This window comes from Oryctolagus cuniculus, chromosome 4 (genome assembly GCF_051225735.1).
Source record: "Oryctolagus cuniculus isolate XC-2025 breed Fujian yellow rabbit chromosome 4, ASM5122573v1, whole genome shotgun sequence".
Lineage (NCBI taxonomy): Eukaryota > Metazoa > Chordata > Mammalia > Lagomorpha > Leporidae > Oryctolagus > Oryctolagus cuniculus.
The window spans coordinates 78,809,296-78,832,984 of NC_142870.1; the positions used below are offsets into that span (position 1 = coordinate 78,809,296).

Consider the following 23,689-nt stretch of genomic DNA (forward strand, 5'->3'; position numbering starts at 1 on the left):
AATACTATCAAATGGTGAAAATGCTGAATTTTATGTAATATGAATTTCATTTGAATAAAAAAAAAATTTTCTCTACTAGAAATTCAAGAGTACTTTCTCACAACCAGATTTTTTTTTAACTTTTTCTTTTGTGCTTAAGTATTAACTTGAAAATACCAGATTCTTTTGTCTCATCTATAGGATGGAGTAATAATTATACAATTCTAAGAAGGTTTTAAGCAGATTAAGAGAGATAAAATGTTTGAAGCACTCACGACTTGACACAATAGCTCTCAATAAATGGTAACTGTCAGAAGTAGTATTGTATTTGGAGTCTAACCAGGATTTGAAAAAAATGTATCATTCCTATTTCTCTCCAGATTAGAGTGTCACAGACAACTCAGTAAGTGGCAGATTTATTTGGCTAAAATCAAAGAGGAAAAAGCACAATCTTATTTTTACGTTATTGCTGCTGGTCTAGCATTTAATTTTAAAATACAATGAACAGTTCAGTGCATGGTTAGAATAAGAAGCCAGAGAGCTGCAGGTGCAGTAATCCTACCACACCTATCACAAGAGTACAAGGAGTGTTTCTAGACATTAAAACCTAAATAAGTCTATGAAATGTACTCCATGGCCAACATGAGAGAAAGAACCTTAGAGCAGCTTACAGATAAGCTAGGGAATTTTCTAGTTCTGCTTGAGTTATTAATAAATATTAACAGGCGATTTTGCTTCAGTGTTAAACTACTGTGAATATCCAGACTGCCAAATCCACACTGAAATACAAGTTAAACATCAGACAACGGTCACAAACTCCTGTAGATTAGAAACAGCATTGTTTCTTTCCTTTATGTTAACTACATTTTAGAGTAAATGGCAATTGCTTTATCTGACAAGAGGGAAAACATATCAAAATGTTAGTAGTTTTCAGGGAAGAAGGCAGAGCCAGCAAAATATACTTGCTTAAGAGAATGAAAAAAAAAAATAAACAAACAGGCTCACCAACGTTTCATGTTTGTACAACACAATATAGGTCAGGCAGCCGATAAAGCAAAGAGATAAACTGACAACTGGACTAAGCACTATAAATAGCGCCTGGGGCCAGGGATGAAAGGACACATTCTGCGTGGGTGGAGAGAAGCGACGATCCCAGCAGCCTGGTCTTCTATACACTGACAAACACTTACCAGCCTCGCTCCATGTAACACGATCGTGTCCAGCAACATAGACGTGTTACACATGAACAAATACATGTTGTATGGGGTTATTCACCACAGATTCTTTTGGCCTAAGAAAAACCCTGGGTCAAACTGTTCTTTCAAATTTTCCCATAAAATTTTCCTGTCTGTACAGGAAATGGTCAAAAAGGAATGGAAAGAAAGGATTCTTTACAGCACTGTGGGGAATCCAGCAAGGCTGCGGAAGAGCCACTGTGATCCCAAGGAGGTGTGGTCCTACCTGTGTCAGTCCTTTGCAGCCCCATTCTGAATCGGATCTGCTTGCCACCAAGGACCTCAGTAAGGTGTTCAGCCGTCCAGTGTCGTGCCGGCCAATCAAAAACCATGTTACAGAAGACCGCAGGTTGTTGCAAAGACATTATGATTTCTTTGGCCTTCTCTGGTGTAAAAGGTTTGCCATGCTTACCTAGGGAGAGACATAAAAAAAGAAACAGCTACAGGATTATAAAGTTATTTTTATAGAATATAAAGAAAAATAGCTTTGTTTCTGTTATGGCAAATCTTTCTGTGCAAATAAATATTTGGCTTCAAAGGATGATAATTCTTAAATTATTTCTCTCACATTAAATTTTAAATGTTTGAATGTTGGGAAATTTCATTTTCAAAGTCAGAAATGAAGGTTTCATCTTTTTTTTAAAAGGGCTTTCCAACTACTTTTTCAAATTTAAAAAGATGCAATGTTTCTTACACAATATTATTTCCTAAATAGAGGATTATGTAAGAAACGCTGAGGGGAACTACTCCAGAACATCTAGTTTCTGGGTCATCAACAATTCTGTTTGCTAAATCACATGTTTATGCCAAAAAGACTACTCAATTAACACAGCGGACAACCTGGGAGGGGGGGATTATTTTCTATTGTGATTGTAAGAATAAAATGTGTGCTAAAATGGAAATTAGCGATAATCCTCAGCTTGAATTGCATCTTTAAACAGGGGCTATGGCCAAACCAACGCTGCTGCTGGCACAGTACTCAAGTAAATTTCACAGAATCACAGAATATTCATTTAGGATACTACTGGATTGGATAGGAAAGATTAGAAGTCTTTAAATTAAAGAACAAGACATTTCCCTTTAAAGCCATGTTAAGATAGAAGCTTTGGGAGAAGGTTAAAACAAAAGCTTCACATGCTGGTCCATAAAACACAATTTATGGTTCTCAAGAACAATCAGCTAATCCTCTATTTCAATTACTTAATGTGTAATTATACTTAATTCAAGAAATTAGGAAAAGTTCGTAACTAATCCAAATTTCTCCACCACCCAACCTTTTTCTAAACTGATTAAAGGAAAAAGAATGAGGGAGGGCTTTTTATAAAGAACTTGAGTTACTTGTGATTTTCCAAACTCAACACTTGTTTTTAAAAGAACACTAAAACTTGAATCAATTTGGCCTCCTTTCTCAGACAACAGGGCCAGAACTCGGGATTCCTTCCTGAGCTCTCAGTGACTTTGCCCTCTGCAGCTGACAGCTGAGAACAAACAGGGAGGGGGCCGAAGAGCTGGGGACTGCACGGAATGAGAGAGAAGGCCCCACAGGTCTAATGGAAAAAAGACCCCGGCTTTATCTTTAAGCGACCTTTGCATGCTGAAGGGCCTAGAAAAGGATAATATGATGTGGCCAGAAAGAAAATTTTCTGTTCTTCTTGGTTGGGTCTGGGGTTTTGATTTGCATTTTTTCAGATACAGTAACTTCACACTCAATGCTGAATCCACACACTGGCCCACACGTAAAATAATGCAATGCGCCAAATCCTTCCACACTTGGAGTTTCTGGATCCCATGTGTACAAAAGTGGACAAACAACTGGTATTAAATATTTTTAAAGTTTTGCTAGACTGTTGCAGAGAAGGCAAAACTTCTCCTCTACTAGCCCTTAAGAGTCTCTGGCAGGTTCACAGGAGAAAAACATGCAAATTTTATTTAATAAATTTTACGCAAAGACACCCTTTTTTTTTTTTTTTTTTGACAGGCAGAGTGGACAGTGAGAGAGAGAGACAGAGAGAAAGGTCTTCCTTTGCCGTTGGTTCACCCTCCAATGGCCGCCGCGGCCGGCGCGCTGCAGCCAGTGCACCGTGCTGATCCGATGGCAGGAGCCAGGAGCCAGGTGCTTTTCCTGGTCTCCCATGGGGTGCAGGGCCCAAGCACCTGGGCCATCCTCCAGTGCACTCCCTGGCCACAGCAGAGGGCTGGCCTGGAAGAGGGGCAACCGGGACAGAATCCGGCGCCCCAACCGGGACTAGAACCCGGTGTGCCGGCGCCTCTAGGCAGAGGATTAGCCTAGTGAGCCGCAGCGCCGGCCAAAGACACCCTCTTAAGAAAAAGAAAATACAGAAGCAGTTAGGGCCTAGCAGTCATAACTAAGTTAGATAGTCGTAAATTGTGAAAACAAGACAAGACAAAGGGGCTTGGGGGAGGGCAGCTAATTCAGCCAAGTAGGAAGGTAAGGGTTAGTCCAACAAGGTCTGTACCAGTTTTGCTCAGCCTGGGCTCCCTGACTCTGGTTACTTCCCCTCTCCTCCCTTTCCCAGTACAAGGAGAGTACCTGTCCCATTCGAGTTTTATCTCCTGCTCTTTGGGAAGAAAAAGGAAGGTCAAAGAGATCTTACGTCGCAGCTCACTAGGCTAATCCTCCACCTTGCGCCGCCAGCACACCAGGTTCTAGTCCCGGTTGGGGCGCCGGATTCTGTCCCGGTTGCCCCTCTTCCAGGACAGCTCTCTGCTGTGGCCTGGGAGTGCAGTGGAGGATGGCCCAAGTGCTTGGGCCCTGCACCCCATGGGAGACCAGGATGAGTACCTGGCTCTTGCCATCGGATCAGCGTGATGCGCTGGCCGCGGCGGCCATTGGAGGGTGAACCAACGGCAAAGGAAGACCTTTCTCTCTGTCTCTCTCTCTCACTGTCCACTCTGCCTGTCAAACAATAAAAATAAAAAATAAAAAATAAAAAAAAGAAAGTGCTGTTGACCCAAAATAATCAAGATAAGCGGCTCTCTGGAGGCAGCATATTTTGATCTCCTCCACTAAGAAGATACAGTACTTCATGATGCATTCTGTTTTTCAGGACATGCAAACTGGAACCATCCTTTGGGAAATAACTGGGAAGATGAAGCAGAAGTCCCAGTGAATCATTCACTTGATCCCAATAACTCATGTTATAGAAACAGACTCTAACATATTCATCATAAGCTACAACTACATCTCTCTAGATATTCTTACATCTTGTATGTAGCATACATATACACACAAGATGTCTACTACCACATTATAACAATTGGAAATACAAACTAAAAGCTTCAAAATAGGAAAGCCTTTAATAATCTTTTTTTTTTTTTTTTTTGACAGGCAGAGCTAGACAGTGAGAGAGAGAGAGAGAGAGAAAGGTCTTCCTTCCGTTGGTTCACCCCCCCAAATGGCTGCTATGGCCGGTGCACTGAGCCGATCTGAAGCCATGAGCCAGGTGCTTCCTCCTGGTCTCCCATGCAGGTGCAGGGCCCAAGCACTTGGGCCATCCTCCACTACACTCCTGGGCCACAGCAGAGAGCTGGACTGGAAGAGGAGCAACCAGGACAGAATCCGGCGCCCCGACCAGGACTAGAACCCGGAGTGCTGGCGCCGCAGGCGGAAGATTAGCTTAGCGAGCCGCGGCGCTGGCCAGCCTTTAATAAATTATGCCATAGCAATCTCATCGAATATTATATCTTTAAAAATAAAAATGAGAGCTGTGTAGAAATAAGTGGAGCATAAGATGGAAAGAGAGGGAGTAGGGACTGAAACAGAATCAGAGAACTGTTCCAACAGCCAAGTGAGAAGCGTGATACATTATCACGCCCTGTACAATAAGGGATGGCAGTGAAGAAGGCAGAGATGATAGAGATGGAGAGATACTACGAGAATAATAACAAAGCCTACTACAACCAGAGATGTGGGATGTGAGGCAGGTGCAGCCAAAAGGAAGATAGAGGTTTCCAGACTTGGGGACTTACCATAAAAGTAAGAAGCAACACAGCTCACTCTGTTGGGAAGATGAAGAGTTTGATTTTGAACATGGTGCTGATAATATCACGCATTACTTGCATAATGCTTTCCTGTTTCTCATGTACTGTTGCATACATTAAAACACAAATGCTCATCTGATCCTATAAGAAGTCTGAAAAATGCAGCCAGAGAAGGTACGAAGGATGAAATGGACGCTTAGATGTCACACAAACTGCCACTAGACATCAGGCCCCCTGATTCAAAGTCCATTGTTCTTTCCACTGCCAGGGAATTAAAACAGTCAGACTTAAACCTGGGTTGAAAACTCAGGAGAGGCTATGACCTGGAAAGATGAACACACTCAGCAAAGCTTAAGATCAGTTCACAGAAAATGATGCACGCATGCTTTGGGCAGAGAATATTCTGGGGAGCAGGTAGGAAGGGGCTCTTATACTTGCAACAGAAACTGCCAGTGGCCCATTTACCCAATACACATTCACTTCTTCCTAACAGAACTCTGCACAAGAGAAATGGGTGAAAAACTACAGGTCCAAGATGTCTTTGTAAACAAGAGTGGCCAGAGATGTATTTGGAAGTTGCTGAGTCAGCCCCTCTGCCCTAATTCTTCTATACGCACCACCATACTGACTGCAAAGAAGACATGATGCTTAGCCATCTTGGAAGACAAAAGAAAGGACCGGGAATTCACAAGCACTGGCAAAAAGAATGTAAAGATGTCCACCCCTGTGCCACTGAAGCAACACAAGCCAGCTTCTAACTCCGGAATGTACTGGGTAAGAAAAAATAATCCTAGAGTTAAGACTTGCTTCTGAGGCTTGTCATTTTCCAGGACAACCGTATTTTCTCTATCATGCACTGTGTGGCCTGGGCTGGATGAATCCTGGCTGGCCTGACCCACCACGGCATTCTTTCAGTTCTGATATTGTAAGCTTGTAAAAGACTCAACCTATCAACACTTTGCTTCTAGAACTTTAAAGAAGGCACCTGCGCTGTGACATAGCAGGTGAAGCTACTATCTGCAGTGCTGGTATCCCAGCTGCTCCACTTCCAATCCAGCTCCCTGCTAATGTGCCTGGGAAAAGCAGAGGAGGATGGCCCAAGCCCTTGGGTCCCTGCACCCATGTGGCAGACCCAGAGGAAACATCTGGCTCCTGACTTAGGCCTGACCCAGCCCTGGTCATTGTGGCCCTTTGGGGAGTGAACCAGTGGATGGGAGACTTCCCTGTCCCCCATCTCTTTATTATGCTTTCAAATAAATAAATCTTAAAAAAAAAAAAAACACTTTAAAGAGCAGAGAAAAACAGAAGCACCAGTGCCTCTGGGGTAGGAATTTATTTATTCTATTTATCTTGACTCACAGATTATCAATACATCATGACTCTGAATACTCCCCAAAAGGGTCGCATATCTGGGTAGACACATCTGGCTATAAATACATACACAGGCATCAGTAACAGATGAGTACTGCTTTGATAAAGTAGTTTCAAAGAAGTAACTATTTTCTCTAACACAATGCTAATTAAAAAAAAAGTATTTAATGATCTGATCTAAAAATTCCAAACACCCCAGATACTCTTTCATAGGAAACTGACCTCCAAAACCAAAATTTGCTGAGAAAGCACTTTGCCTAGCGACCAAAATATATTAAATACATGAACATGCTACATGAATGAAAAGTGCTATAAAGGATGTGTAAAACAGCAGTAGGACATTCACCCTAATAGGAAATTAGCATATTTGCAGAATTTCAGGCCCATCAGTGAAATAAAACAATCAGCTGGGTGTGAGATAAAACTAATTTGGCTTCTGATAGTTTAATCAACAATGAACTGGGCCATTAAATTAACAAGCTTAAGTGTAACAATTTCCTTTAAAGAATGCAATGCTGCATGGTATTAATTATATAGCCTAGGGATGCACCCATTCATTCCATGTCCAGAATATTTTCAAAGACTTATACACATTCTGAAGCAACTTCAAGCGCCTTTACAGGGTAAGTGAATTCCGGTCTACCTTGCAGCAAGCAACACCTTCTAACTAGGTAATTTGCAAACTGCTGAAGAAACAGGTTAGCGATCTAGGTGTTAGACTACAGCATTGTCTCCTTCCTAGGGTAGCACCTCATCCAGTCCATCTGTTACCGCCTTGGTTACAACTAATGCATTGGAGGCAATGAAACACCATCAGCAAATTGCTTTTTTCTCAGTAATTTTTTAAAAACTCATGCACAGTGCAAGACTATTTGGAGCCTGATTTCTCTGAATTTGCTAGCAACCTGGCATCAATTAATAGCTAGCCTGAAATTCAGAGATTTAGAACTGAAGACAAAAATAAGGAACATTTACCAAGTTTCCAAATATTGACAGAACAATGATGTTGAAACTGAAACTAACTTGTCTCGTGTCAAGATATATAATTTTTTTCCAATTCTGATTTGTCTCTATTGCTATTATTCTTTTTTTTTTTTTTTTTTTTTTTGACAGGCAGAGTGGACAGTGGGAGAGAGAGAGAGAGAAAGGTCTTCCTTTGCCGTTGGTTCACCCTCCAATGGCCGCCGCGGCCGCGCACCGCGCCGATCTGAAGGCAGGAGCCAGGTGCTTCTCCTGGTCTCCCATGGGGTGCAGGGCCCAAGCACTTGGGCCATCCTCCACTGCACTCCCGGGCCATAGCAGAGAGTTGGCCTGGAAGGGGGGCAACCGGGACAGAATCCGGCGCCCTGACCGGGACTAGAACCTGGTGTGCCAGCGCCTCAAGGAGGAGGATTAGCCTATTGAGCCGCGGCGCTGGCCTGCTATTATTCCTTTAAAATTCTATTTATTGAAGAGGCAGGTAGAGAAAGAAAAGATAACAAGCACGTGCTCCCATCCCCTGGAAAACTCCCCAAGGGCCTGCATGGCAGGGGCCGCGCTGTGCCGGGGCCAACACTGTGGCCTCCCAGGGTCTGCGCTGGTAGGAAGCCAGAGCCAGAGTCAGGAATTGAACTCAGGCATTCTGCTATGGGATGCAGGTGTCTTTTTCTTTCTTTCTTTAAGATTTTATTTATTTATTTGAGAGGCAGAGTAACAGAGAGAGGGAGAGACAGAGAGAAAGGTCTTCCATCTGCTGGTTTACTCCCTAGATGGCTGCAATGACCAGAGCTGGGTTGATCTGAAGCCAGGAGCCAGGAGCTTCTTCCAGGTCTCCCACATGGGTGCAGGGGCCCAAGCACTTGGGTCATCTTCCACTGCTTTCCCAGGCCATAGTGAGAGCTGGATTGGAAGGGGAGTAGCAGGGATACAAATCAGTGCTCATATAGGATGCTGGAGCTGCAAGTGGAGGCTTAGCCCACTTCACCACAGTGCCAGGCTGGGGTTGCAGGTGTCTTAACCACTATTGCTAAATGCTCAGATATGCCCCAGGTAAAATTTTAATGGGAAAATTATCAAGGCTAAAAAACTTGCAGAAGGTGACATAAGAGTAAGTCACAATACAGATAATCACTACAGTGATACAGCATGAATAGAAAACTGGGTCCTGGTATGTTGAAGTAATTTATTTTTGAATATATGCACATGCATGTGTTAAGTAGGAAGTCAGATAAGAGCTTATGTGTGTGTGACATAAAGGCCTAAAGAGTTGACATCTAGGTCCAGCATATGCATCTCAAAGTCATCCCGATAACGTTTCAGGGGCAGCCCAGGATTTGTATCCTGCCCTGCACCTTCTACCCGATAACCTGCCAGGTGGGGGTCCCTGCCCATTCTGCCTGATAATCTTCCAGGTGCAGCCCAGTATCTGCACTTCAAATGCGCCCAGCCCCTTCTACCCGATAACTATCCTTCCTCTAAGGCTCCTCTAAGGCGGGTCTACGCCAGCCAGGCTTCCTCCTGTATGATAACTTCAGGAGGAAAACTCAGATAGGAGATTTTCTATTTAAATCAAAGAAGTCCTTTGTTCCAAGAGGAGCAGAGGTGGGGAGGCAAGACCCATCCCCTTAAAAACCCCCGGCCTCAACCGGACTGCACGCTCAGCCCTCTGCCTCTATGCTGAGCTGCCCGCCTGGCCTGGCCAGGTGTACTCCACTCAACCATGTAACCTTGCTCTTCCCCCAGTCCAAGCGACTGGGCACTCTCAGGTTCTGTCTGGAGAGGTGCCCACCTGTTCTTACGGATGTCCCTACCCTAATAAACCTGCTATTTTACTTTTCACTACTCTCTGTCTCATGTCTGAATTCTTTCTTGCACAAAGAACCCTGGCATTCATTGGTAATACATGTATACGACATAATCTGATAAATTTTTAAAAAGATTTATTTCTCTATTTGAAAGAGCTAGAGAGAGGTAGAGGCAGAGAGAGAGAGAGAGAGAGATAGAGAGAGAAGGAGCGAGAGAGAGAGAGGTCTTCCATCTGCTGGTTCATTCCTCAAATGTCTGCAACAGTCAGAGCTGGGCTGATCTAAAGGGAGGAGTCAGAAGCTTCCGCCAGGTCTCCCATGGGAGTGCAGGGGCCCAAGGACTTGGGCCATCTTCCACTGCCTTCTCAGGCCACAGCAGAGAGCTGGATCAGAAGTGGAGCAGCCAGGAATTGAACTGACGCCCATATGGGATGCCGGCACTGCAAACAGCAGCCCCACCCACTATGCCATGGCACTAGCCTCATAATCTGGTAACTACTATATACACATATAAGAAATTTAAAAGCCTCTGGAATGGGAGATATTAGAATAAAAATTAACAATCACTAGGGCCATGTCAAAAACAAACCTTGATGGAATCATAAAAATACAATCTAACTGAATGACTGTGTTGTACCAGACTAAATAGTGAAACTTACACTCGAGAGGGAGAGCTCAAGAGAGAGGGAGAGGAAGGGAAGAAGGGAGGGAGGGAGGGAGGGAGGGAAGGAGGGAGAGAGGGAGGGAGCGAGGGAGAGAAATCTTCCACCTGTTGGTTTACTCCCCAGATGGCTGCAATGGCCAGGGGTGGGCCAGACTGAAGCTAGGAACGTCATCCGGGTCTCTGACAAGAGTGCAGAGAAAAATTTTCATTTTGTAGCTACTCACTTTAAAATGTCCGCAAAAACTAAGAAAGCTGTCCTGAAAGGTAACTTACTACTTAGGTAGAATTACAAATAGTCATAAATCCTTTGCATTTCAAGGACCAAAAAGGCAATCCTTTGCCACTGAAGAAACCACAAGTGTTAGTGTTGAGGCTGTTCTGCCAGTTTTGTCAATGCCAAGGTTGGTTGTGGCAGTGAACACCCAGCCAGACTCAGATTGGGCAGTCACATTGGAACGGTCACCAGGGGTTCATGAGCCTTTTACTTTTCCTTGTCTGCTTGTATATCTTGCCCAGGTAATCCAGAATATTTGACTTCTTCTCAAAAGACGGTTCAAAAATAATACTCCTTTTTTTTAAAGGTTCATTTTATTTATTTGAAAGGGAGAGTTGCAGAGAGAGAGAGAGAGGGCGAATCTTCCATCTGCTAGTTCACTTCCCAGATGGCTGCAACAGCCAGGGCTGGGCCACACTGAAGCCAGGAGCCAGCAGTGTCACCTGGGTCTCCCCACTGGGTATAGTGGCCCAAGCACTTCAGCCACGTTCTGCTGCTTTCCCAGGCATATAAGCAGAGAGCTGGATGGGAAGTAGAGCAGCAGGGACTCTAACCGGCGCCCCTATGGGATGCTGGCGCTGTAGGTGCTGGCTTAACCCACAATGCCACAACACTGACCCCCAAAATAATACTTCTACATTCAAAAGTAATATTTGTATTAAACCTAAAGCAAGGAAAAAAATTAAGTATATATTTTAAGAGAAGTTAACACCGGCGCCGCGGCTCACTAGGCTAATCCTCTGACTTGCAGCGCCGGCACACCGGGTTCTAGTCCTGGTCGGGGCGCCGGATTCTGTCCTGGCTGCCCCTCTTCCAAAGGCCAGCTCTCTGCTGTGGCCTGGGAGTGCAGTGGAGGATGGCCCAAGTACTTGGGCCTTGCGCCCCATGGGAGACCAGGAGAAGTACCTGGCTCCTGGCTTCGGATCAGCACGGTGCGCCGGCCGCGGCGGCCATTGGAGGGTGAACCAACGGCAAAGGAAGACCTTTCTCTCTGTCTCTCTCTCTTACTGTCCACTCTGCCGGTCAAAAAAAAAAAAAAAAAGAGAGAGAAGTTAACACTAGAAAGAAAGATTGTATAAAGTACTACTACCAAAGTTTTGGAATGCTAAGTATCTTCAAAATTTCTACCAGAATGTTTTCAGTTAACTCCAGCCTCCTCTAAATAAATTTCCCATAATTGAAAATAAACTGATTATTGAATCTTACTTTTTTTTTTTTTTTGACAGGCAGAGTTAGTGAGAGACAGAAAGAAAGGTCTTCCTTCCGTTGGTTCACCCCCCAAATGGCTGCTACAGCCGACGCTGTGCTGATCCGAAGCCAGGAGCCAGGTGCCTCCTCCTGGTCTCCCATGCAGGTGCAGGGCCCAAGCACTTGGGCCATCTTCCCCTGCCTTCTCGGGCCACAGCAGAGAGCTGGACTGGAAGAGGAGCAACTGGGACAGAACCAGCGCCCCAAATGGGACAAGAACCCGAGTGCCGACGCCGCAGGTGGAGGATTAGCCTAGTGAGCTGTGGCACTGGCCTGAAATTTTTATTAAAAAACAGTCAATAGTGGTGCCGACACTGTGGCGTAGCGGGTAAAGCCACCACCTGCAGTGTCGGCATCCCATATGGGCGCCGATTTGTGTTCCGGCTGCTCCACTTCCGACTCAGCTCTCTGCTAAGGCCTGGGAAAGCAGTAGAAGATGGCCCAAGTCCTTGGGCCCCTGCACCTGCATGGGAGACCTGGAGGAGGCTCCTGGTTCCTGCCTTTGGACTGGCACAGCTCCAGCCGTTGCGGCCAACTGGGGAGTGAACCATCAGATGGAAGACTTTTCTCCCTCTCTCTCCCTCCCTCTTCCTCCCTCTCTTTCCCTCTCTCTCTCCTCTCTCTATGTAACTCTTTCAAATAAAATAATTCTTAAAAAAAAAAAAAAAGTCAATAGGAAGGTCTCAAAGAGGTATCTGCACATCCAAGGTAATGGCAGCATCACATAAAAGCCAAGTGGTGGAGGCACCCCAAAGCCGCTGAGAGCTGAACGCTCACACACAGTGGGTATTACACAACCTCACATCCTAGGAAGGGAGACAAAGCACCTCTGGGAAGGAATGCAGCAGCCTTGGAACAGCCCCGTAGTTACACTACAAAGTCCTGCCCATACCCCAGTAAGCTTACAGGTGGTCCCAGCCTTCCCCACTAAGAAAGCACCCCAGCAGAATCCTCTCTGCCCAGTCTGAAGACCCTGTGCAGTAAAACTGTGGGAGGAACTTCACCTATTGCACACGCAGCAAACGTTCTGTCCAGCAGAAGAGGGTGGGGGGAAGGAGAAAGGGCAGGAAGACCTGGACCCCCATTTCCTTATAAGCCCCAATCTAAATGCAGACTGTGTAAATGCAATGCCCACCTGATGTGTCAGGTGTACTCTCTTCATTAAACTTTGCTCCCATGCTTACCCCAGGCTGAATGACTGGGTGCTGTCTCTCAGATCTGCCTGGAGAGGTGCCCATCTGTTCCGACAGCTGCACTACTCCGTTAATCTTGTTTTCCTGCTTATCACTCTTCTCTGCCTCATGCCTGAAGGAACCTCTACTCCAGCCATCTCTTATAACAAAGACTTAATGCTAAGTGAAACAAACCAGTAACAAAAGGAGAAATATTGCATGATTCCACCTGCGTGAGCTATCTAAAGTGGTCAGATTCACAGAAACAAAGCAAAATGGTGCTTACTAGAGGCTGAGGGGAGTAACTGTTTCATCAGAGTATGTTTCAGATATGCAAGATAAAACACAAGTTCTGGAGGACTCTTTCGCTCCAGTGTGACTCTACATAACACTACTGAACTGCACACTTCACATGCGGTTAACATGGCTGCTATGGTTTGAACGTTTCTCTTCCAAAATTCAGGTGTTCAAACTTGATGGTCAACGTGATAGTGTTAAGAGGTAGTTAGGTGATGAGGGTTTCTCCCTTGGGAATGAGATGAAGGCCCTTAGCAGAGAGGCTGCACACAGCATTAGGCTAGAGCGCCCTCCCACCGAGTGAGGCAACAGGTGCCTTCCGGGAAGCAGAGCGCAGTCCCCCCCAGACAACCCAACTGGAGGGTGCCTTTGATCTTGGACTTCCCAGTTTCTAAAGAGCAGGAAAATACATTGCTACTCTTTATAAACTACCCAGTCTTCAGTCTTTAGCTACAACAGCATTATGAATTAAGACCACGGTAAATTTTATGTCATGTATTTTTACTGAAACAAAATGATTTCTTTTTTTTAATTAATTAATTATTATTATTATTATTTTGACAGGCAGAGTGGACAGTGAGAGAGAGAGACAGAGAGAAAGGTCTTCGTTTGCCGTTGGTTCACCCTCCAATGGCCGCCGCGGCCAGCGCGCTGCGGCCGGCGCACCGCGCTGATCCAATGGCAGGAGCCAGGAGCCAGGTGCTTTTCCTGGTCTCCCATGGGGTGCAGGGCCCAAGCACCTGGGCCATCCTCCACTGCACTTCCTGGCCACAGCAGAGGGCTGGCCTGGAAGAGGGGCAACCGGGACAGAATCCGGCGCCCCGACCGGGACTAGAACCCGGTGTGCCGGCGCCGCTAGGCGGAGGATTAGCCTAGTGAGCCGCGGCGCCGGCCTGAAACAAAATGATTTCAACAGTATTGTTCTTCTGATGCTCCTTATTACCCACTACATTTTAGCTAAGTTATGAATATATGCTCCTGCATGAGAATTTTTTCCTTTTTGAGATTACACAGACTTGCTTTTCTTAAAATCCCCAGTGCATTCAAATATTTCATGATAAGGAAGTGGTAATGTTTGTCCAAAAATGAACTTTCCTAGGACTCCCAGCATATTCACCATTGTGCTGAACACACACTTTTGTTGGGAAGTTAGCAATTGCCTATGTGTGTGAGGGGGGCCCAAGGAAAACAAAGCAACTACAGAGGCTCAACTTGGAAGCAGCCCAGGATTTTCCACTACAAAGTCCTGCCCATACCCTGTGTAATGTACATTTTTCTGGGAAACAGATCCACACTTTTCATCAGATCTTTTCGCTTCTTAGGACTTCAGATTAAAAATTAATGTTCTGTGGGCCCGGCGTTTGGAGCAGCGGTAAGAGGCTGTCGGGATGACTACAGCACTTGTCAGAACGCCCGGGCTCAGGTCTGGCTTCACTCCCAAGGTTCCGGCTTCCTGCTAACGGGCATTCTGGGAGGCAGTGAGGATGGCCTACATGGATGCATCCCCGCCACCCACATGGGAGACCAGGATTGTGTCCCTAGCTCCTGGCTTCAGCCTGCTCAGCCCCTGCTTTGCAGAAATTTGACAAGTGAACCAGCAATTGGGAGCTCTGTCTTTCTAGCCCCGTCTCTCTCCCCTTCTCTGCCTTTCAAACAGAATAAATAAAAATTCAAAACATGTATCTTCCTCAAAAAGTTGAATACGAATTTATCACATGACCCAGCAATTCACTCCTAGATATCTGAGATAGCTTAGATATCATGAGAACTGAAAACATATGCTCATATCACATACAAAAACTTGGACAATGGGGCCGGCGCCGTGGCGCAGTAGGTTAATCCCTCGCCTGCAGCACCGGCATCCCATATGGGCGCTGGTTCTAGTCCCGGCTGCTCTTCTTCCAATCCAGCTCTCTGATGTGGCTTGGAAAAGCAATAGAAGATGGCCCAAGTCCTTGGGCCCCTGCACCCACATGGGAGACTGGGAAGAAGCTCCTGGCTTCGGATCAGTTCAGTTCAGGCCGTTGTGGCCAACTGGGGAGTGAACAAGCAGATGGAAGACCTTTCTCTCTGTCTCCCCCTCTCACTGTCTGTAACTCTACCTTTCAAATAAATAAAAATCTTAAAAAAAAAAAAAAAACTTGTACATGAATGTCTATAGCAGCATTATTCACAACAGTCAAAAAGTGGAAACAATCCAAATGTCCATCAACTTATGTCCATCAAATGTGGTAGATCCATAAAATGGACTATTATTCAGCTACAAAAAAGACAGCAAATGTTGATCTATGCTACAACACAGAGGAACCTTCAAAAACACTGTTACCTGAAAGCAGACAGACACAAAAGGTCCCTATTGTATGATTCTCTTTATATGTAACGTCCAGATGAGGAAAATCTAAAGACAGAGTAGACTAATGGTTTCCTGTAGCTGGAGAATTGGGGGAATGGGGAGGGACAGCCAATGGGTACCAGGTGGGTCTGACCCTGTCGCATAGTAGCCTAAGCTCTGCCTGCAGTGCCAGCATTCCATATGGGTACCAGTTTGTGTTCCAGCTGCACCTCTTCATAGCCAGCTCTCCACTTATGGCCTGGGAAATCAGAAGATGGTCCAAGGGCTTCGGCCCTTGCACCCACATGGGAGACCCAGAAGAAACTCCTGGCTCCTGGCTTCAGATTGGCTCCACTCTAGCCACTGTGACCATCTGGGAAGTGAACCAGTGGATGACGACCTTTCTCTCTGTCTGTCACTCTACCTCTCAAATAAATAAATAAAATCTTTTTTTTAAAGAAGTGGGTACCAAGTTTCTCATGGAGAGTGACAAAAATGTTCTGGAATTATAGTAATGATAGGTACACAACTTGTGCAATCCTGAAAACCTCTGAACTATATATTCTAAAAGGGTGAAGTCTGTTGTGAATACTATACTATATTCACTGTATGTGAATACTATAGAAAACAAAAACCTCGTCTTCCCCGGCTGCCTGCTGGCATCTTCTTCAGCGTTACCCTCCCAAACCTAAGCTCCACGCAGTCACATTGAAGCTCACTGCTGCTCCTTTTCTTCGTCTTCCTAACCTACACCTAGTTTTTCAGGCTGGACAATTTCACAGACCTCTCCAGGTTTTTTTCATCTCAGTTTCACCAAGGTGGGCACTTTCTATTAGTAAAACTGAAATAATTACCATTTTGGAATGCTAAGCTCCATCATGCTGGATGATCTACCCATCTTTTTCTTAAGTTTACAATAACTGTGCATTGCACAGAGGAGGAGCTGAGACTCAAAGCGACTGGAGTACGTCCTCCTCTGGTCTTTTCCTTCCGATCGATCACCCTTCAGCCACAGTGATTTCCCTAAACCCAGATCTGCTCAAGTGACTGCCCTCCACCTGTCAGGCACTTCAACAGCTCCTCCCCTCCCCCATCTTAGAGACCAGGCTCCCACACCTGGCAGAAGGTGACCCACAGGACCCCTCCTTTCTCACTGCTCCTCACATCCACTTCTTTCTTTTTTGACAGGCAGAGTTAGACAGTGAGTGAGAGAGAGAGAGAGAAAGGTCTTCCTTCTGTTGGTTCACCCCCCAAATGGCTGCTACGGTCTCCCATGAGGGTGCAGGGCCCAAGCACCTGGGCCATCCTCCACTGAACTCCCGGGCCACAGCAGAGAACTGGACCGGAAGAGGAGCAACCGGGATAGAATCCAGCGCCCCAGCTGGGACTCGAACCCGGAGTGCCGGCGCCACAGGCAGAGGATTAGCCTAGTGAGCCGCAGTGCCGGCTCACACATCCACTTCTTTCAACTCCTGAACTGGAGGGACACAAAATAGGAAGCGGGGACACAAGTCAGGAAGACCCACTAGTGGTTTAGGTGAGGAACGTGGGTGCTTTGGACCAGGGTCTGATCCTGCAGCAACAGTAGACAGATTAAATGCAGAACTTCCCAACTTGGGAAGCCATCAGCTCAAAACAAGAAAGAGATGGAGAGAGGATCCAGAGTTTGGGGAACTGTCACTGGAGAAAGAAAGTAGGCATAGTAACAGGATCTGAGTGAAGGGTCCAGAGGTCGGCCATCTTCATCTGATACAGCAGTCAGCATTCTGTTTAAGTTTACAGCAAAGCAGTAAAAGCTTGGGTTCACCCTGAGCAAGGGCTCTGCTGGCACAAGCACAGGGAGGGACAAGAGAACAGCGGTATTCTAACAGTAAATGGCGACTTGCACTCAAAACCGGGTCAGGGGTGCAGTGCACGGAAAATGGATGGATCAGGGGATGCGAGGTACAAATGGAGTTCAAGAAACGTCTCCCTGGCCTACACAAGCAAGGGAGTTAGGAGAGCAAGGAGAAGTAGTGGCACAGGAGGAGGCCTCGCGCCAGCCTGAAAGGCGCACCTCCTCCTCCAGGATTTGATAGGGTCCACTGCGGGCCGAGTCTGCAACACCTCTGCCTGCCGTCACCATCTCCTTGCAACCCCAACTTACTCCTTCCCCCCAAGCATCTGCTTTCGCCACTCGGTGGGCACTACGGGGGGGGGGGTACCCAAGGGACCACAGAGCGATTACTCACTCTTCCGTTCCAGGCTGCTTTGCTCACTGGAGCTCCTGGGGGGAAAGGGCTTTGTTAGGAACGCTAAGCGTCCCTGCATTCCGGGGCAGTACCCAGACCAGTAAGTGCGCCGTGCAGTTTTCCACTAAGCGCCGACAGGGACCACAAGCCCTGGGCCTGCAAACCTCGTGCATTGGCTAACCCGGGGTCCCAAGCGAAATCACAGTCGCTGTTCACAACCACCCCGGGTTATTTCCGTCCAACCTCACACACTTAACTGCAGCCCACTTGAACATTCAAAGCGCCTTTCTGGGCATGCAACAGCACCAGTAGCATGCGGGGATACCAGGCCAGGTTGAGAAAAAAAATTAAAAAACAAGTTCACTAAAAAACAAACCGCTTTCTTCACAGTCTAAGTCAAGGCCGGGAGGACCCGACACCCGGCTAACCCAAACGTTCTGACCACCGCCGCCGCCGCCGCCTACCTTCTTCCTCCCCTCCGGCTCCAGCCGCCAGGGTCTGGGGCACGCTGGCCTCGGAGCCTGCTGCCATGGCGACCGCGAGGCCGGCCCGGCTAGAGCCCAGAAAGCAGCGGAGCAGACGGCGTCCACGCGGCCGGGCGGGCTGCACTAGCGCCGCGGCTCCCCGCTCTCCCGGAAGCGCCCGCGCCGCCGGGGCCACGTGACGGGCGCGGGGCGGGGCCACGCAGTTTGTTTGGATTCCCCAGTTGTTGACACACACAGACACGTGGTCTGGGCCGGGGCGCCTGCGCCCCTTCTCTGCAGATCGCGGTTTCTGCGTTTCCTGGCTTTCACATCAGGTTCTTTCCCTCTGCCCTAGGGGTCGGAGGGCTGGTTTTGTGGGCTCCGGGCTGTGGAGAGGGTCTGTGCGTCCGCTCACTCTGCCGCCTCCCGCCGAGGATAGCTTCACGTTCCTCTGCCTCTCTGGCAGCGATGCGACTCCATCTCGTCTTTGTGGCTCCTTGGGAATACGAGCTTCGGGCAAAGTGTCCCTTAATTGCGTTCCTGTGACTCACTTCCCGACCCAGGCCAGCCAGATTGCCTGGCCTAGGTGTTCCAGGACGCTAACAGACAGCTGTCACGCCTCTGGATCTGTGTATCAAAATAATCAAACAGCTGCCTGATCGAGAGATCAACAACTCCCCGCGTTTCCTTGTTGACTTTCTTCTGGTCCGAAATCGTAACTCGGCATGGATCCAGGTTACTTCGGGGGGCAGAAACCTTCCGACCTTAATCAGCATCTTGGTTGCTGATTTACTAAGGGGCGGACAGAATGGGAAGATTATCCACCACCAGGACGTGTGTTCGGAGGAAACTGGCTAGTTGATGACCTCATTGGATATGTAAGTCAGAAAGACCTCTGATAAAACTAGGCAGTGCTTAGTGTACGTAAAGAACAAAGAAATGATTTCCACGAGACAGTCCCTGGGACTCCTGCTGCTCTGCCCCCGACCTCCATCCGTAGTCTGTCTCCTCCTATAACTTCTGAAGTTGTGAGCTCAATAAAACCAGGCATAAACCCAATATAGAAGCAAGCATGAGCTTCGGTGACCCAAGGTCACCGAGCTGTTTATTAGGCACATACTGTACACTTGGGCACTTCCTCCAGCAACTGGAGCTTGCCGGCCCCACCTCCTCCAACACAGCCTCCGAGGGAGCTTCGGCCTCCTCGGCCCGGCCCGGACGCGCTCCTCCCTCACTTTTCAATTCCTTCTGCAGCCCAGTGTGGGACCCCGGCGCCTCTCCCACGACGGTTCCCCGCCAGCACCCGCGGCGAGGGCGGACCCCAGCCTCCGCCCCTCGGCCCCGCCCACCGCCCCGGCCGGCGCGGCCGCGCAGGCGCACCAAGCGCGGCCGCGGAGCCGAGGGAGACCACAGCAGCTGCCTGGGGCTCAGCCTTCTCCGGCCACTGGTGCGCCGGGCTGGTCGGCGGCGACAGGGACCGCGCCAGGCGGGCCCCGCGGGCTGCGCGTCGCCATGGGCTCGGGCTGGAGCAGCGAGGAGGAGCGGCAGCCGCTGCTGGGGCCCGGGCCCGGGTCCGGGCCAGGGGCTGCCTGGAGAAGCCGGGAGGCGGCGGCGGCGGCGCTGCCCGCGGCTGTCCCTGGTCCCGGGCGCGTGTACGGGCGCCGCTGGCTGGTGCTGCTGCTCTTCTCGCTGCTCGCGTTCGCGCAGGGCCTGGTCTGGAACACCTGGGGCCCCATCCAGAACTCGGCGCGCCAGGCCTACGGCTTCTCCAGCTGGGACATCGCGCTGCTCGTGCTGTGGGGGCCCATCGGCTTCCTGCCCTGCTTCGCGTTCATGTGGCTCCTGGACAAGCGAGGTGAGGGGTCGCGGGTTGCCGGCGGTGCTGCGGCTCCAGCTCCTGGGGCCCCGGCGCCCAGCCCGCCAGCCTCCGGGCCTGCCAGCTGCCTCCCTCCCTCGGCTCATCGTTGGGGTCGTGTGAGGTGACCGAGTGTTGGTGACATCCCACTCCTGACTTAGGAACCCTGTGTCCCCAAGGCGACGAATATGGGAAGGCTGCTTTACAGTCATGTTTTTGTCCAGGCCCTCCCTGCGTGCTCCAGCCAGGGATTCCAGGGATCTCCAAATGTTCTGTCAAGTTGCTGCTGATTGTAGACGCACGTGCCGTGGTGTGCGTGTGTTTGACACCTGACCGAAATGACTAACGCTTTGGCTTCAAAGGGATTTGGGGGTGTCCAGAGTGAAAAGTCAGACAATAGCTGGGTGATGCCCAGGAGCAAGGAAGTAATGAGCTAGCTTTGTGTAATAGTGGATGACTCTGGCCCGGGAAGGGCTGTTGGGACACTCAGCCCCGACGCTTTGGTTTCTGGAAGGTGGTGCCCGGCAGCTTGGTGGGTTTCCCAGGCGAAGGCTGTGGCTCGCAGACAGAGCTTGGGAGTAAGGCTGTGCGGAGGGACGCTCTGGACGCCTCGCGGGGGCTCCGCCACTTGCCAGCAGGATTCCCTGAGGAGGAAAAGGAAGGCCTGGCTCTCCACCGGAGCGAGGACTAATGATGGGCAGGAGTGCTCTGCCCTCTTTAGATTCCGTGGTTGGATCAGGATTGGGAACTGCCTCGTGGGATTTGGGAGCTGATCCTTGTGTAAGTTTGGTTGAAGTGAGTTCTTCGTCTTGTTTGGAAAGTTGTCTTAGTCCTGCTGGAGCTGCTGTCATGCAAGACCATAAACTGAGTGTCTCAGAGACAGCAGAGGTTTGTTTCTGTCCTGGAGCCAGGGGCACCCAGGATGAAAATGCCCGCAGGATCGATGTTGGGTGAGGGCAGGCTTCCTACACAGTGGTCTCTTTCCTATAACCTCACCTAGGCCAGCCATCTCTTTTTTTCTTTTAAAAAAATATCTATATCTATATCTATATCTATCTATTTATATATATATATTTTATTTGAAAGGCAGAGTTAGGGAGAGAGAGAGAGAGAGAAATCTTCCATCCACTGGTTCCTTCCCAAACGGCTTGCAATGGCTGAGGCTGGGCCAGGCTGAAGCCAGGAGTCAGGAGCTGCTTCTGGGTCTTCCACATAAGTGCTTGGGCCATCTTCTGCAGCTTTCCCAGGTGAATTAGCAGGGAGCTGGATCCCAAGTGGAGCAGCTGGGACTTGAACCAGTGCCCATATGGGATGTGGGCACTGCAGGAGGCAGCTTAACCCACTATGCCACAATGCTGGCTACAGGAAGCTCTCTTGGATGAGGGCATTTATCCCACTCATGGGGACACTGCCTTATAACCTAATCACCCCCAAAATACCTCTCCCCCAATTCTGTCACCTTGGAGGTTAGGATTTCCACATTTGAACTTGAAGGAGACATAAGCAATAGTGAAAGTCAAGTGTAGGTAGGTACAGAACAGCATTTTCCTCGCTCTCTCACATAACACTCAAATGATTTGTTATTAAGAAAGAAAGATGATGTTGGCAGCTGTGCACCCCACCCCCACCCCTCCTAGTTCCTTCATAGGAATCCTAGGAAAAAGAGTAAGGAGCTGTTGATTTTGAGTTCAGATCAACAATGTAATATAGAGATGACAATTTTAGGCATAGAAACGGTGTCCAAAACAAAAGGGAAACAGTTCCATATGCTCTACAGTAGAGCGACCTTCTGAGCCGGGATTTTAAGAGGCCATTTGACAAACTGGAGTACCTTCAAAGTCTTGTGATGAGAATAATGAAGGCTATAAAAACCATGGTGTGTACAACGAAGGGGACAAGGTTGTCAAGTTTCACACAGAAACGAAACACAAAACATAGACTATGTAAAGATCCAGTGAAAGAGGGATTTGGCTTAGTATGTGTAGTTCTAGAAGGAAGAACTAAAGTGGGCAAAGTTACAAGCAAGTGTGACTCAAAGCAACACAGGGCAGAACCTTCTAGCAATAAAAGGCCTCTAGCCCTGGAAGTGTGTACAAGCTCCTGGTGTACAATTCCAGGTAGACCAAGTGCTTAGGCAGAGGATGTGAGCTACAGGCTGAGACAGGGTTCCTTGTACTGAACTGGGAGATTTTGTTTGGGGTTCTTTTGTTTGCTTTTAAATTATAGGCTGCTTGGATTTTACTAGTTTTTGTCCCATTACTTTTTTTTTCATTTTGTTTTGCTTTTGGTTCTAGGTCCATATTGCATTTAGTGGTTGTTTCTCCTTTGTCTCCTATCTGTGACAATTCCTGGGTTACTCCTGAACAAGGTTGGCTACATTTAGTCGTGTCAAAAGACAAAATTACAACAAATGTAGTTATGGATCTAATTAGCTTTGATGTGCAATTCATGAATGAGAACAGCCTCCATTCTATAAAATGAAATGAGAGCTCCCACTGAGCAATGGCAGAACTGTTGAGATTGTAAATTGGAAACAAGGAAACAGAACAATAGGGGGGAAAATCATTGGTTAACATCTTGTTACTTTTTTTGTTCAGGTTAAAACAGAAGGGACTTCCTTGTTCCAGACTAGTAGACTGGAATCTCTTGTTTTCAGGAAAAACTGGTTATGGTCTATCTGCCTCTTTACAGTTTCAGTTTGATTACATGGTGTTTAGCATGAGGGACTCCATTTTTATTTGGTCTGCTCTGGTCTCAGTACAGGAGCTCAGTCCAAAATAATGGCCTCCCTTAATATTTATTTAATAAGGGGAAATGCTGTGTAGTTTCTTTTTATTTTTCTTTTTATCAGGAACATTTTTTAATATTATTCCCTCAATTTAGGCAATTTTGTTTTAATGGTAGAAAATTTCACCTTATTATAATTAACTTTATCAATTAGAAACTACCCTATGTACTTCATAAAATAAGTTACTTTAGGTGATCTTTAATAGTTCCTATCACTAGTTAATTTAATTTTATATTTTCTGTTGGTTGAAGCTGTAAAAAATTAAGTTTAAAAATTCACTTTTAAGAAGTAGTTTCCCTTTTAGTAGGAAAAACTAGTACAGGGTCTTCAAAAATTCATAAAAACTGCAGATTATGAAAAAACTGCATAAATTTGGGTTGCCTTTTTTTTAGCATCATAGTTATCTTTTAATTCCAGCTTTCATGAACTTTTTGAAGTTCTTCACCCACTTTCATATGTTGGCTGTCCTGCTGCAGGTACCCTATCTGCACACACAGAAAGCAAGCTCTCAGCTTTCCCTGGATAATAAAATACTTTGCTCCCAAGAAGGTGGGGAGTTGTCCAGCTTTTATGCTGCCATGGGGCTCTCTCAACATAGTGTAGAAGACCAGTTATCTTCCTGTGATATGTTTTGTACCCTCTCACCCCTTTTCGTGTACCAGCAAGGAGGCAGAAAAGGACTAGCTAATTAAACCATAAGAGAGCCTGCTGCTCGATTCACAATAGCTAAGATATGGAATCAACCCAGATGTCTGTCAGCTGAAGGCTGGATAAAGAAATTGTGGCTTATGTACACCACAGAATACTATACAGCGGTTAAAAAGAGTGAAAACCTGTCATTTGAGACAAATGGATGCAACTGCTAAACATTATACTTAGTATAATAAGCCAGTCCCCAAAAGACAAAAACTATATGTTCTCCCTGATCTGTGGTAACTTATAGAGTACCTAAAAGGTAACCTATAGAAGTGAAATTGACACTTTGAAATGTGAT

General features: G+C 47.3%; 2 protein-coding genes across 9 annotated transcripts in view; one reads left to right on the top strand and one right to left on the bottom strand.

Moving 5' to 3' along the window:
* The window catches only part of HSPBAP1 (HSPB1 associated protein 1), a 55,673-nt gene extending 37,329 nt beyond the window's left edge, over window positions 1–18,344 (bottom strand). The window contains exons 1-3 of one of the 8 annotated variants that reach the window (XM_089331803.1): window positions 18,053–18,228; window positions 17,589–17,623; window positions 1,441–1,626 (exon numbers count right to left, since the gene is read on the bottom strand). In XM_089331803.1, the coding sequence (XP_089187929.1) occupies window positions 1,441–1,579 (139 nt within the window). In that variant the 5' untranslated portion in view covers window positions 1,580–1,626; window positions 17,589–17,623; window positions 18,053–18,228. Of the gene's footprint in view, window positions 1–1,440; window positions 1,627–17,588; window positions 17,624–18,052 lie in introns of all 8 variants that reach the window. The other 7 variants (XM_002716812.6, XM_089331808.1, XM_089331804.1 and 4 more) reach the window with 7 other exon arrangements.
* An 870-nt stretch (window positions 18,345–19,214) lies between these two features.
* The window catches only part of SLC49A4 (solute carrier family 49 member 4), a 104,256-nt gene continuing 99,781 nt past the window's right edge, over window positions 19,215–23,689 (top strand). Inside the window, exon 1 of the mRNA XM_002716619.6 lies at window positions 19,215–19,907. Coding sequence (XP_002716665.3) covers window positions 19,565–19,907 — 343 coding nt within the window. The 5' untranslated portion in view covers window positions 19,215–19,564. The remainder of the gene's footprint in view (window positions 19,908–23,689) is intronic.